At 41.2% G+C, this 15,346-nt stretch overlaps 1 protein-coding gene across 1 annotated transcript in view; it reads right to left on the bottom strand.

Moving 5' to 3' along the window:
• Positions 1-15,346, bottom strand: part of MUC4 (mucin 4, cell surface associated) — a 125,254-nt gene that overhangs the window by 53,392 nt on the left and 56,516 nt on the right. Inside the window, exons 47-57 of the mRNA XM_075863666.1 lie at positions 15,147-15,293; positions 14,911-15,038; positions 14,260-14,342; positions 13,364-13,543; positions 12,538-12,675; positions 12,234-12,353; positions 10,713-10,918; positions 10,253-10,331; positions 4,899-5,075; positions 4,502-4,603; positions 3,295-3,531 (exon numbers count right to left, since the gene is read on the bottom strand). Of these exons, the coding sequence (XP_075719781.1) occupies positions 3,295-3,531; positions 4,502-4,603; positions 4,899-5,075; positions 10,253-10,331; positions 10,713-10,918; positions 12,234-12,353; positions 12,538-12,675; positions 13,364-13,543; positions 14,260-14,342; positions 14,911-15,038; positions 15,147-15,293 (1,597 nt within the window). The remainder of the gene's footprint in view (positions 1-3,294; positions 3,532-4,501; positions 4,604-4,898; positions 5,076-10,252; positions 10,332-10,712; positions 10,919-12,233; positions 12,354-12,537; positions 12,676-13,363; positions 13,544-14,259; positions 14,343-14,910; positions 15,039-15,146; positions 15,294-15,346) is intronic.

Below are 15,346 nucleotides of genomic sequence, written 5' to 3'. Positions count from 1 at the left end.
ATTCAAAAAGTAAAACAAATTTGTAATAAAAACTAAGTATAAAGTTACACCAATGACAATGATTGACGTTTTTATAAATAAAAAAAAATCCCTTTCAAAGGTCTACACAGACGTCAAGCCCTGCCGGAGGCAGAAATTAATAGGATTACAAAGATGTCAGACCTGGGGGCTTTCATTAGGTCTCCAGCCTGCCATGCCAACCATCATCACTCGCGATCAGGTCACAGAGAGGCCAATGGGTTGTCAGAAGGGGTCGACCCCTCTTTCTAACGCTTTAGATGCTGTGGTCACGCTCGTTACATTGAAGTGTATATGTTAGTTATCTGAATCACATGGCTGAATAAACAATACACAATCGACCCATCTGAACTCGCGCTGATAGTCATGATGAAATAAATTATCAATATATATATATACACACACACACACACTATATGGACAAAAGTATTGGGACACCTACACATTACACCTACAGGAGCTTTCTTGACATCCCACTCTAAATCCATAAGCATTAATATAGAGTTGTTCCCCACTTTGCAGCTAAAAGACTCTTCTGGGAAGGCTTTCTACAAGATTTTGGAGTGTCTGTCGGAATTTTTGCCCATTCATCCAAAAGATCATATGTGAGGTCAGACACTGATTTTGGATAAGAGGACCTGGCTCGCAATCTCCATTTTAGGTCAGTGAGGTCAGGGCTCTGTAAGGGCCGGTCATTTGCTTCCACATCAAACGCACCCAACCATGTCTTTATGGACCTTGCTGGAGCAGAAAAGGGCCTTCCCCAAACTGTTCCCACAAAGTTCGAAGCATACAATTGTCCAAAATGTATTTTTATGTTGAAGCATTAAGATTTCCCTTCACTGGAACTAAGGCTAGGCCAACCACTGCAAAACAACCCCATAGCATTATCCCTCCTCCACCAAACTTTACAGTTGGCACAATGCAGTCAGGCAGGTAATACTCCTGGAAATGGCCAAACCCAGACTCATCCATCAGACTGCCAGATAGAGAGATTTGATTCATCATTCCACAGAACACGTTTCTATTGCTCCAGAATCCAGTGGCTCCTTTACACCACTTCATCCAACACTTGCCTTTGTGCATGGAACTGTTCAGCCATGGAAACGCATGCCATGAAGCTTTGGGCGCACAGGTTTTGTGCTGATGTTAATGTCAGAGGAGGTTTGTAACTCTGCAGTTATTGAGTCAGTAGAGCGTTGGCAACGTTTTTATGCACTATGCGCGTCAGTACTCTGCGACTCTGCTCTGTAACTTTATGTGGTCAGCCATTTTGTGGCTGAGTTGCTGGGGTTGCTAAACGCTACCACTTTGCAGTAATATTACTCACAGTTGATCTGGTAGATCTAGGAGGGAAGACATTTTGTGAACTAACTTGTTGCCAAGGTGGCATCCTATTATAGTACCATGCTCAAATTCAGCGCCCTCTTTAGAACAACCCATTCATTCTCAAATCTTTGCCAGAGGTGTATAAAATCAAGCCCTAGCCATGCGGTTCGCCTTTGTAATGGGATGGAATGAAACACCTGAATGCAATGATTACGAGGTGTGTCCTAATACTTTTGTCCATATATGGTGTATATATACACTACCGTTCAAAAGTTTAGGGTCACTTCGAAATTTCCTGATTTTTGAAAGAAAAGCACAGTTTTTTTCAATGAAGATAACATTAAATTAATCAAAAATACACTCTATACATTGTTAATATGCTAAATGACTATTCTAGCTGCAAACGTCTGTTATTTAATGCAATATCTACATAGGTGTATAGAGGCCCATTTCCAGCAACCATCACTCCAGTGTTCTAATGGTACATTGTATTTGCGAACTGTGTTAGAAGGCTAATGGATGATTAGAAAACACTTGAAAACCCTTGTGCAATTATGTTAGCACCGCTGTAAACAGTTTTGCTGTTTAGAGGAGCTATAAAACTGACCTTCCTTTGAGCTAGTTGAGAATCTGGAGCATTACATTTGTGGGTTCGATTAAACTCTCCAAATGGCTAGAAAAAGAGAGCTTTCATGTGAAACTCGACAGTCTATTCTTGTTCTAAGAAATTAAGGCTATTCCATGCGAGAAATTGCCAAGAAACTGAAGATTTCCTACAACGGTGTGTACTACTCCCTTCAGAGGACAGCACAAACAGGCTCTAACCAGAGTAGAAAGAGAAGTGGGAAGCCCCGCTGCACAACTGAGCAACAAGACAAGTACATTAGAGTCTCTAGTTTGAGAAATAGACACCTCACAGGTCCTCAACTGGCAGCTTCATTAAATAGTACCCGCAAAACGCCAGTGTCAACGTCTACAGTGAAGAGGCGACTCCGGGATGCTGGCCTTCAGGACAGAGTGACAAAGAAAAAGCCATATCTGAGACTGGCTAATAAAAGGAAAAGATTAATATGGGCAAAAGCACACAGACATTGGACAGATTGGAAAACAGTGTTATGGACAGACAAATCGAAGTTTGAGGTTTTTGGATCACACAGAAGAACATTTGTGAGACGCAGAACAACTGAAAAGATGCTGGAAGAGTGCCTGACGCCATCTGTCAAGCATGGTGGAGGTAATGTGATGGTCTGGGGTTGCTTTGGTGCTGGTAAAGTGGGAGATTTGTACAAGGTAAAAGGGATTTTGAATAAGGAAGGCTATCACTCCATTTTGCAACGCCATGCCATACCGTGTGGACAGCGCTTGATTGGAGCCAATTTCATCCTACAACAGGACAATGACCCAAAGCACACCTCCAAATTATGCAAGAACTATTTAGGGAAGAAGCAGGCAGCTGGTATTCTATCTGTAATGGAGTGGCCAGCGCAGTCACCAGATCTCAACCCCATAGAGCTGTTGTGGGAGCAGCTTGACCATATGGTACGCAAGAAGTGCCCATCAAGCCAATCCAACTTGTGGGAGGGGCTTCTGGAAGCATGGGGTGAAATTTCTCCCGATTACCTCAGCAAATTAACAGCTAGAATGCCAAAGGTCTGCAATGCTGTAATTGCTGCAAATGGAGCATTATTTGACAAAAGCAAAGTTTGAAGGAGAAAATTATTATTTGAAATAAAAATCATTATTTCTAACCTTGTCAATGTCTTGACTATATTTTCTAGTCATTTTTCAACTCATTTGATAAGTGTGAGATTTCATGGAAAACAAAAAATTGTCTGGGTGACCCCAAACTTTTGAACGGTAGTGTGTATATATAGATTATATATATACACACAGTATATATATAGTATAAGAAAACGAAAGCAATAAAGTTTAGGTTAGGATACTTACTTAAAGTGCTGTTGGTGTCTTCCAATTGAATTGACACCTCCCGGGTTGCTAAGCCCACTTCTGTATTATTGGTGCTCAAGGCATCATATATACATTCAATTTTAGCATCACAAAACCTCTGCAAATTATTATACTCTTCTGGGTACAGACTCTTCAGTTCACTGAAGAAAATTGGTTGGAATGTGCTTCTTCTGTTCGCTTGTACCTGGGTAAACAAGTTTGTCCCCTTGACTTCCCCTGCATGGCAGAGACATAGAACATGTAATTATTCAGATACAACCCATAAACATCATTTTACAGTTCACACATAAATATAATTTACATAATATATCATTAAATTGTAGTACTTCAGTGAGAAGAACTCTACCTAGTGTGTAAAACTAAATCATTAAGACCTTCGGATAGGTTCCCCAGTCTGCTACATATTCAGAGGGTACCAGCTTTACATCTCCACAGTATATAGGCATCACATTATCAGCTACATCTGCATGTCATATTGGGGCACCACCTGCTGGGATATTTTGCAAATAAAATGTGACAAATCCCATTACAGCTATGGTTTAATCTATCGCAGGTTTTAACTGGAAAAGGGCTATTTTTTGTTTTTAACCCCTTTTTATCATTTTTCCCAAGCTCTTTCATTAAAAGCATAATGCTCTTCACTGAGCAATGCATCGTAATAATATATTTATAATATGCATATATAATATGTACCTCATGTTTAGCATTTTTGCCTTTTGATGATGGGTCAGAATAAGGTGTCAGTAGTTTATGCATTGTATTCAAAAGGTGCTGGGAAGCCCGCCGGGTCCAATAATATGACTAATGGGCACCAGTGCGACCTCCCTCTTCTAGCATTGTGACTTGTCTGCATCCTGCTGGGAATTGTTGTTTTAACTTGCCATTGTATCAGTAAGTATGGCCTTATAGTGATATGTTGTTATATGTGATGTGGATATTTGATCCCATTTTCAGTGATTTGCTTATAATATGTATCTATGTATGTAAGATGATTCTGCCTGGATTTGCCAAACAGTGAATAATGTCTCACATTTCCTGCTCTGATGCCCACGTTTAGTGCAGGAGAACAGAGGAGATATTGTTATGTCCCAGAGATACCAATATGGCCGCGTTCTCTTACAATACGGTTGTTGGTGAGTCTACAATGCAGATCTACCCTATAAGCTAGTTATAGAGCATTACTTACAATCCATTCCATAGTGGAATATCTGTTCTTCTGAGCTGGAAATAGGAATTATTGTTCCATTATTTAATAAGAGATCATCACTCTTGTCATCGTTCCAGGTCCCTATAAAAAGTTGCGTTAGAATTACTGGCTCGACTTCTACATCCCACTATTTTTTAATGAAAACAGTAATAAAAGAAGGGGCTTCAAGACATGAATATGTGGGGGCAAAAATTACTAACTGAGGGTAAATTTCATGCATGGGCCAGCCCCAGCTGAAAGTATTGCCCTGATTAGTACAAAAATAAATCATTATTATATTTTCGGAAATATTTGGAAAAACAACAGAACAAAATTCATGGAAAACTATCAATTTTAAATTACAAACTTTACATGAAATTGAAAGATTGGAACTTACCCAGAAGTCCTTTGGTTTTGTTTAAGAAGTCACTAGGAAGATTGGTTGCAGCACTGAGCATACCAACCATGGTTGACACTTGTACAGAGATCAAACCTTCAAAGGTTGCAGTGATCATTGAGCCATTATTGAGAAGGAAGACGGCTGGATTTGTGTTATTAATCTGGGCTTCCATGTCTAAAAATAAAAGGAGATTACAATATTGTTTATTGTTTATAAAGTGATCATTTCCTTTTCCAAATACATCAACATTTCATTTGTTAGATTTGTTCTCCTATTAAAAAGGAGCACGGTCCGTAAATGCGGCTCATTTCTATGGCCCGGACACATACCCGTATATATACAGGAAAGTGTCTTTGACCGATAGAAATGAATGTGTCAATATTTTATTTGCAAATATGGATCCGTAATTGCGGATAAAAACTATGGTCGTGTGTAGAGATGAGCGAACCGGGACAACCGAATCCGATTTCGGTCCGAACTTCCGGAAAAGTTCAGTTCGCAGCGAATCCAAACTTCACCGGGTTCGGCCGAACCCGTTTTGACCGAACCCGGCTACATTTTGGCGCCTGCCACATGTTACATCTAAAATGGAGGATTTCACAAGATCACCTGACATCAGGCTACCCCATAATGCCTTGCAAACAGCTCTCCCAGCCAATCGGGAGGCAGCATAGGGGCGGGCTCAAGCCTGCAATAAAAGTCTATGCACGTAGCTCAGCGGCCATTTTACAGACAGGAGCTGTAGGGATAGCATCTCTGTGCAGTAAGGGAAAGCTTTAGGAATCTAAAAGGCAGGAATCCAGCAATCGAAGGGGCTCATCCACTACTCACTACTCAGCCAGTGTGTGAATACACTTTTATAAGGGGCTCATCCCCGTTGCATCCAACTTGCAATACAGGCAGGCTTTGTAGTACTACAACGCCCAGCATTCCCTGAGTCAGTGCACAGTGGCTAATAGAAATTCTCATTCATTGCCATTTGGCAAGCCAGTGTCAGTGTGTGAATACGCTTTTAGAAGGGGCTCATCCCCGGCCGTTAACATAACAAACAATCCAACTTGCAATACAGGCAGCCTAGTAGTACTATAGAGCCCAGCATTCCCTGAGTGCACTGCAGCGAGGCTGATAGAAATTCTCATTCATTGCCATTTGGCAAGCCAGTGTCAGTGTGTGAATACGCTTTTAGAAGGGGCTCATCCCCGGCCGTTAACATAACAAACAATCCAACTTGCAATATAGGCAGCCTAGTAGTAATACAAGGCCCAGCATTCCCTGAGTGCACTGCAGCGAGGCTGATAGAAATTCTCATGCAGCCAGCTTGTCACGGCTTTCAAACGGCAAACACCTGCTGCAAGCATGTCTGACCGGGGGCCACTCTCCACTCCCCACTGTCTCATCGTTCCACCGCCTCTGGCAGAGCTACATCTGCAATAGGCGGCAGCCGCGGCAGCAGCAGCAGCCAATTCAGTTTGGAAAATATGATGACAACATTTTTACATCCAATACCCCGACCTGACACACATCGTAGTCACCAAAGGGATGTTTACCATCACCAGGTGCAGCACCTAAACAACCAGGTTCACTCGTACCTGGACTGTGCCCTTTCTCGGTCAGAAATGCTGATCCCAGACCCCATGGACTTCTGGGTCAGCAGATTGGATCATTGGCAAGAACTGGCCCAGTTTGCCATGGGTATACTGTCTTGTCCACCCTCCAGTGTAGCGTCAGAGAGGGTATTCAGCGCAGCAGGGGGCTTCGTCACCCCTAAGCGAACAAGATTGTCCGCCAACAGCTTGGAAAATCTCACGTTTCTGAAAATGAATCAAGCGTGGATCGGTGAGGATTTTAAAACCCCTGTGCCTGATGCCACTGACTAGATCTGACATTGCTGCTGCTGCCGCTGCCACCTGCTACTGCCACCTGCTACTAAGGGATTCTGTCCTATCCACTCTTTTTTTAATGTGCCGCTGTTGGTGCTGCTACTACTTCTACCACCAATCCACCCCCAGTGCCGTCTGCTACAAGCAGGCCTGCCCCACCACAGGGCTTTGTCCTGTGACTATCCAGTGTCTTTTAATGTGCTGCTACTACTAGTACCACCCTTGCTGTCCGTTGGCTACCTCTACTACCACCAATACACCTCCACTGCCATCTGCTACAAGCAGGCCTGCCCCACCACAGGGCTTTGTCTGTGACTGTGACTGTCCAGCCTGTTTTAATGTGCTGCTACTACTACTACTACCACCCTTGCTGTCTGTTGGTTACCTCTACTACCACGGTCCACCAATACACCTCCACTGCCGTCTGCTACAAGCAGGCCTGTGGCCTGCCCCACCACAGGGCTTTGTCCTCCTGTGACTGTCCAGTCTGTTTTAATGTGCTGCTACTACTACTACTACTACCACCCTTGCTGTCTGTTGGCTACCTCGACTACCTCCAATACACCTCCACTGCCGTCTGCTACAAGCAGGCCTGAGGCCTGCCCCACCACAGGGCTTTGTCCTCCTGTAACTGTCCAGTCTCTTTTAATGTGCTGCTACTACTACTACTACTACTACTACTACTAGCACCCTTGCTGTCTGTGTTGGCTACCTCTACTACCACCAATACACCTGCACTGCCGCCCGTCTGCTACAAGCAGGCCTGCCCCACCACAGGGCTTTGTCCTGTGACTGTCCAGTGTCTTTTAATGTGCTGCTACTACTACTAGCACCCTTGCTGTCTGTGTTGGCTACCTCTACTACCACCAATACACCTCCACTGCCGCCCCTCTGCTACAAGCAGGCCTGCCCCACCACAGGGCTTTGTCCTGTGACTGTTGTCCAGTCTCTTTTTTTAATGTGCTGCTACTACTACTACTACTACTACTACTAGCAGTGCACCCTTGCTGTCTGTGTTGGCTACCTCTACTACCACCAATACACCTCCACTGCCGCCCGTCTGCTACAAGCAGGCCTGCCCCACCACAGGGCTTTGTCCTGTGACTGTCGTCCAGTCTCTTTTTTTAATGTGCTGCTACTACCAGTCTACCACCCTTGCTGTCTGTGTTGGCTACCTCTACTACCACCAATACACCTCCACTGCCGCCCGTCTGCTACAAGCAGGCCTGCCCCACCACAGAGCTTTGGCCTGTGACTGTTGTCCAGTCTCTTTTTTTAATGTGCTACTACTACTACTAGCACCCTTGCTGTCTGTGTTGGCTACCTCTACTACCACCAATACACCTCCACTGCCACCTGTCTGCTACAAGCAGGCCTGCCCCACCACAGGGCTTTGTCCTGTGACTGTTGTCCAGTCTCTTTTTTTAATGTGCTGCTACTACTACTAGCAGTGCACCCTTGCTGTCTGTGTTGGCTACCTCTACTACCACCAATACACCTCCACTGCCGCCCGTCTGCTACAAGCAGGCCTGCCCCACCACAGGGCTTTGTCCTGTGACTGTCCAGTGTCTTTTAATGTGCTGCTACTACTCACCCTTGCCAATAAAAAGGGTCAATTTTTGGAGGGCTTGTGAAAAGCCATTGCTTGTTGCTTTTACATCCATGTATGGAAGAACCCCGGCAGGCATCTGCCAATAAAAAGGGTCAATTTTTGAAAGGGCTTGTCAAAAGCCATTGCTTGTTGCTTTTACATCCATGTATGGAAGAACCCCGGCAGGCATCTGCCAAAAAAAAGGGTAAATTTTTGGAGGGCTTGTGAAAAGCCATTGCTTGTTGCTTTTACATCCATGTATGGAAGAACCCCGGCAGGCATCTGCCAAAAAAAAGGGTCAATTTTTGGAGGGCTTGTGAAAAGCCATTGCTTGTTGCTTTTACATCCATGTATGGAAGAACCCCGGCAGGCATCTGCCAATAAAAAGGGTACATTTTTGGAGGGCTTGTCAAAAGCCATTCCTTGTTGCTTTTACATCTATGTATGGAAGAACCCTGGCAGGCATCTGCCAAAAAAAAGGGTCAATTTTTGGAGGGCTTGTGAAAAGCCATTGCTTGTTGCTTTTACATCCATGTATGGAAGAACCCCGGCAGGCATCTGCCAAAAAAAAGGGTCAATTTTTGGAGGGCTTGTGAAAAGCCATTGCTTGTTGCTTTTACATCCATGTATGGAAGAACCCCGGCAGGCATCTGCCAATAAAAAGGGTACATTTTTGGAGGGCTTGTCAAAAGCCATTGCTTGTTGCTTTTACATCTATGTATGGAAGAACCCCGGCAGGCATCTGCCAATAAAAAGGGTCAATTTTTGGAGGGCTTGTGAAAAGCCATTGCTTGTTGGTTTTACATCCATGTATGGAAGAACCCCGGCAGGCATCTGCCAATAAAAAGGGTCAATTTTTGGAGGGCTTGTCAAAAGCCATTGCTTGTTGCTTTTACATCCATGTATGGAAGAACCCCGGCAGGCATCTGCCACCATAAAGGGTAAATTTTTTGAGGGCTTGTCAAAAGCCATTGCTTCTTCTTTTACCACCTTATATGTATGAACCCTGGCAGGCATCTGCCGCCAAAAATGGTTAATTTTTGTACCTTTTTTAACAATGCATTAAGCATACAACATGCACAAGTGCAGTGGTTTCTGTTAGTTATCACCGTGTCCCATCCGTTTTCCTATAGCCATACGTGTTGGCGTAACTTTGACACTAACTTTGCATTAAAGACAGCTCAAAAGTACTTGGATACACTCATGGGTGACCTAAAAGTGTTATACAGAGCTTCTAGGGCTTTTAAACAGTGTTATACACGATTTTTAGGGGCTTTCTTGTATTACAGGTTCGGTCCGAATCAAATTTTTTCACGAAAATCTGCCTCAAAATTTATTTTGACCTGCCTGCATGCCGTTTGCAGCACTTTTCGCAACGTTTTTCACAGCGTTTTTCGGCTGCAGCCATTGAGCGCCGTGGGTAAAAAACTCCCCGAAAAACACTTTCTCTGCCTCCCATTGATGTCAATGGGAGGTCAGAGACGGAAGTGCCTGAAGAAATGGCATGCCGCTTGTTTTTCCCTCAAGCTTTTTTTCCGTTTACGGGAAAAAAAACACCTCCACCTACCATTTAAATCAATGGGAGGCATTTTCGGCAGTTTTTGCCGTGGCTTCCATGTCAAAAACCCCGTCAAAAACCTCTGTGTGAAAAGGGCCCTAAGCTCTATCGATTTTCAAAATGTACTGTTCACAAGGTGAGAAAATGAGGGTGAAGATAAAATGAATGCCTTGATTTCTGCTTTTGCTGCTAGTTTGTGTGGAAAGCCTTAATGAATTATATACCATATGTCACACGAATAAAACAGAACATAGATATATATATATATATATATATATATATATATATATATATATATATATATACACACACATACACTTACCATCTGAAAAGTTGAATGACACATTCTGACCATTAAGGAGAGCGATGGTATTATTAGCATTGTCCAGATACCACTCCACCTGTGAGTGGATAAAAAATTATATTATGCTCTGGAACCATGACAATGACCAAAACCAATACTACCAAATTTCATCTTTTCTATTCCACAGGATGAACGTTATTTATTAATGATATGGATTAGCACAAAACTATGCAAAATTATGTTAACATTTTTTTTCATATGATACCTTACGAAGAATATTGGACAATAGGTGAGGAAAATAAACACATGCATTACTCTTCAAGACAAGAAGAAACAGGTGGCACATGAGATAAAATGCTATGAGCAGGTTGATATAAGAACCACTGTTTAACACCTTGAAATAAAATCTTTACATAATATGGATCTCATGCATATTGTTGTTGTTTTCTCATTTCTCCTTTGTTAATCTGCTACTCACTGTAACATTGGCACTGCTTGATATGTACTGCACTGCAAATGCCTGGAAGTTGGTGGCCATTGCTCTTCCAGTCTGCACCGTACGACCTTGTAAAACTAAAGAGATGTCTGAAACTGATCCTTCAAGAAGGGTGAAATCTCCAAGTCCATTGAAAGTGTAGCTGAACCCATCTAGAGTCGTAATGTGAGGATCGCCAAACATCCATCCTGTAGCAAAGAATGCAAATGATTATCTGTTTATTGAGGCACCTAGATCATAATCTATCATATGTGGAATGTGAATAACACAGGTGTAGCTAACCAAGGTGCTGCCTGAAGCATTTATCAAGGCTCAGTGCACATCACATTTTGGCCCTTCATTTAGCCTGTACATCAGGAAAGCTCCCGACGTACATGCTGAATGTGTCCTCTGGTCTCCATTTGCCTGAGGGAGGCAAAAAGAGTGTCCATTTGGTTTCCGTCGGGCTGGTATACGTCGTTGTTTTTTTTAATCATGGGAGCCTATAGGTGACATATGCCAATGTATGGGCTTTTGAATAGACTTTAATGATGTATACGTTAAACAAAAGCCTTTATAGTTCATGGGGGTGTTGTATGAGATAAACGTAAACCTAATAGTGGCGTCTGTTGCCCATAGACTATAGTGGCATCTGTTATCGTATACGTTAAGTACACGGTCATAACGAAAAGTTCACTGTATATCATTGAACTCTATGGTGACAGATGCCACTGTTAAGGCATCCGTCACAACCTACGTTTAACGCATATATCGGGAGTTTTTCCCGGCATATACGCTAAACTTAGGCCAAAAACGAGCACAGCACATTATTTAGATTTAGAATCAATACGCAAATGCTGTCCCTGCTAATGACAAAAACATTACTTAAAATAAATACTAGCATTCTAAAGAAACTTTTAGGCTATGTTTACACAGAGTAATATTTTGCTGCAGAATCTGCCACGGATTCCGCTTCCCGTTAATTTCAATGGGAGGCGAACACTTATTTTTCCTGCTAGCTGATTTTTTCAGGTAGCGGACAAAAGTAGCGTCCTATCCGATCTTCGGGAGGATTCTGCCCAAACCTCCCATTGAAGTGAATGGGAGTAGGAATCTTTCTGCTGACGGCAGGAATAATCCTGCGGCGGATTTTGCGGCGGGACCCGCCGAGGAAAATCTGCCATGTGAACATATCCCTAAAGAGCATTTCCCTGCAAACAAAAAAAAAGTTGTACAGTGAATATACACCCTGAGGTGTCCTCCTTCTGTCAAAATGTTAAAAACAGTGTTCAGATGATTCTATGGAAAGCTGAGTGACACAATATAAATGGCAGTAACACTTACACATGGGTTGTCATCCAGCTAGCTAAAAGTTCTGAATGGAAAATTAAATGATGTATTATTTATCACATCCATTTTTTTAATTTTTTTTCAACAAAGGCTATATTTTATACAATATTTTAAGTCGGCTTATTACTATTATTTTGTCCTGCTCTATAAATTGTGTGTTTGTAAATGATGTACCTGGTCTTGGTGGCCTGTAGTTCCTGCAGTTAATTGATGGTCTCTTCTGCATGTATATAGAGCAGAACTTAGGATCATCTACATTATTGCAACACCAGTCAAATGCCTTAAGCTCTGCATCTAGTAGAAGATAAAACATAAAACATTTCATTGAACTTTTAGAAAAAAAATTATGTGTCATTCATTTCACTGCATCTTTTCACATTAATCTGAATAGAACTATCTGTCATACCTGTCATACAGCACCTCTACAGGTTTTCGTACGGATAGTGTTTTTTGTAATTAAATTAATCTTTTTACTTACCATTACTTGATGAATAGAAATTCCAGTTCCGTTCCTGGAAACCTTCTAAGAATTGATTCTGGCGGTAGTATACACATCTCACGCCTGCATTGTACCTGTTTGGAAATGTGCTGCGAAGCATTTTGATATAGGACCCACCTGAAATTTATATATACTGGTGTAACAAATCATTGAAGATACACACAATTCTAAGTGATAAATTGCAGAATAAAAGATACTTTTCACATATTAATTTTTACATTTATTTGGCAGAGTAGAAGGACTTTAAAATTGTTGGGCATAAATGCTTGAATACTCACAGGCAGGCTCTGGTTATACGATCAGAATTTGCGCTTGACAAATCCACCGTGGATTTTGAAGAAAATCCGTGGCAGAAATCTGCATATGAAACTCGGATTCCTACCACGGATTGGCATGCAGATCAGTGGAGCTTAAGTTCAGTAAAGATAATTTGTGGCTTTTCAGAGGGAAATTTACAACAATAATGATCATGCTTTATTACGGTTTTCCACAACTCGGAGCTTGTACAGAGCCATAATACAGCCATGAGAATGAGCCCTTAGAGATAGGGAATGCCCTTTTTGAGCACTGTCAAGCATCTCTGCCCACTCAACGCAACTGGAATAGTATGCTACTTGGCAACCCCATTAAAAGGCAATATTGTCTGTCACAAGTGAATAAGATGCTCAGATCAAACTCGATTGACACGATTCTAAAAACGTGAAAGCAGATTATGCACCATGCTACTCCCCATTTGAGTTTTCTTTAAATACTTTTAGGATGAGAACCCCCTTGATAAAGAATAAGATTCAGGATTTTCCTCTACCTGCTTTTGTTGCTCTGAAGCGAGAATCAGCCTGACCTTGCTGGTATAAACAGGGACATGACAACAAACCGGAATTCCAATTTGAGGGATTAGGCTGATCCATGGACCAACTGAGACATTTCATGCGACTGTTTTCCACTGCTAGATTATTCAATGGATAAATCCAGAGTCCTCTCAAATCTGCAAGAATAAGGTAAGGAACAATGCATTAATATTAGATTGACGTATCATTCCGATTAAATATTCCATAAAAAAATAATATTAAAACAATTTTTTTTTACATTTTATTAAATATAAAAGCATTTTACTCTTGAAATAAAATTGTATTCTGAACTATATAGCTCCGGATTTAGTGTACTTTATACACCTGATCAAAACTATAGGTGTGGACAGGCTCTGTATAAATAGCGCCTGGCCCATTTTGATTCTTCCCTAGTGCACTCCCAGTCAATATTTGTAGGGAAATATCACAAGATAGCCAAAGTATTGATGCACAGCCTTGTGGAAATGTGTAGGGATAGGGAAGGGATGCTGGCCGTGTCTCATGAGTCTCAGAGACTCCTATTTTGAGTGGAATGAAAGGTCATCATACGAGCAATTTATAGTCTAAACAAAAAACTTTAATTTGTACGCCATCTTACTGCAGCTCACCATTGATTCTTATGGAAAATCAGCTATCCAGTGAGTTTTAAATTCTAGGGACTTACTATCATCACCCTTACAAATCCTAGTTAAACAAACTTAAACAAAATGTAATAACACTAATACTGTAAGTTAGCATTTTACCAATTCCATTTTATTTTCTAATGCGTGTACATTATCTTGACTATTTTAACGTGGAGCAAACAGAAATGTTTGCCAGAATCTTTCTTTTATATATCATTTCTTACACATACCTGAATTGCTTCCAATATCGAGATTTGGACGGTTTATATTCATAGCTTTGCGATCATTCAAGAAAAACTGATCCTGGTTCCCACTAATAATTGAAAATACTCAATTAGTTTGCTGCAAAATTATATTTTTTATTACTTAAATAAGCCTACAGACAATCATCAATCTAACAAATCCTTATATTCAGGCATAGAATAGGCAACTATAAGTTGTGAATTATTTTATATGTTATACTATGCCAAGCAAACAACATTCATGGTGCCAATTCACATTGGTATAAAAAAAAGCTATAGAATTGTAATGCATGTTCCCAAAGGAAAATATATTTCACATCTAAATTACGGATTCTTACATTAAAGGGGTTTTCCAAGAATTACATATTGGTGATATACAATGTATCAGTCTGGAGTCCAGACTATTTAGCTTATAGGGTATACAACACTACAGACTAAATTTTGTTTTTATTACAGATGGATTCCAATTATCTGCCATGGAAATGGCCACTCTTGTTATCTGGACTATTTTTTTTTTTTATTAATGATGACTCTCTTAATGTCGGATTATTCCAACTTCAAATTGCTAGCCTATCATGTCTCTGAGTTTTTGAAGGTAGAAGGAGCAATAAAACACGAGAAACTGCACTGAAATCTTACCTTGAATAACCAATTAGAGGTTTTGGTAGACGAGTTATTTCCTCCCAATTCATACCGCCATCTTTAAACAGGATCAGCACAAACGACTGGTATCCATCAGTGGTCAACACAGCCTGGTATGTATTAGTCTTAACATGTAAAGAATAATTCATATTATTAATAAACAGAAATGGCCATAAATGATGGTTTAGACAGCTTCAGTTTTAAAATTAGTCAAGGATTTCTCATCTACTAACCTGGATGTCATTTTCTTTTGCTGGATATGCAGGGACGTTCTCCCAGGTAATCTTCAATGTCCACTGAGCTGTGTATGAAATCTTTAAGTTGTTGCTAATGATTTTCTCAACTTCAAGAACGACATTGTTCTTTCGTGTGTTGTATTCCTGACAAGTATAAATATTCATTTCACTATATTTACTATACACTCCACTTCACT

This window comes from Rhinoderma darwinii, chromosome 4 (genome assembly GCF_050947455.1).
Source record: "Rhinoderma darwinii isolate aRhiDar2 chromosome 4, aRhiDar2.hap1, whole genome shotgun sequence".
Taxonomy (NCBI): Eukaryota; Metazoa; Chordata; class Amphibia; order Anura; family Rhinodermatidae; genus Rhinoderma; species Rhinoderma darwinii.
This window is presented reverse-complemented; position numbering and strand designations above follow the sequence as displayed.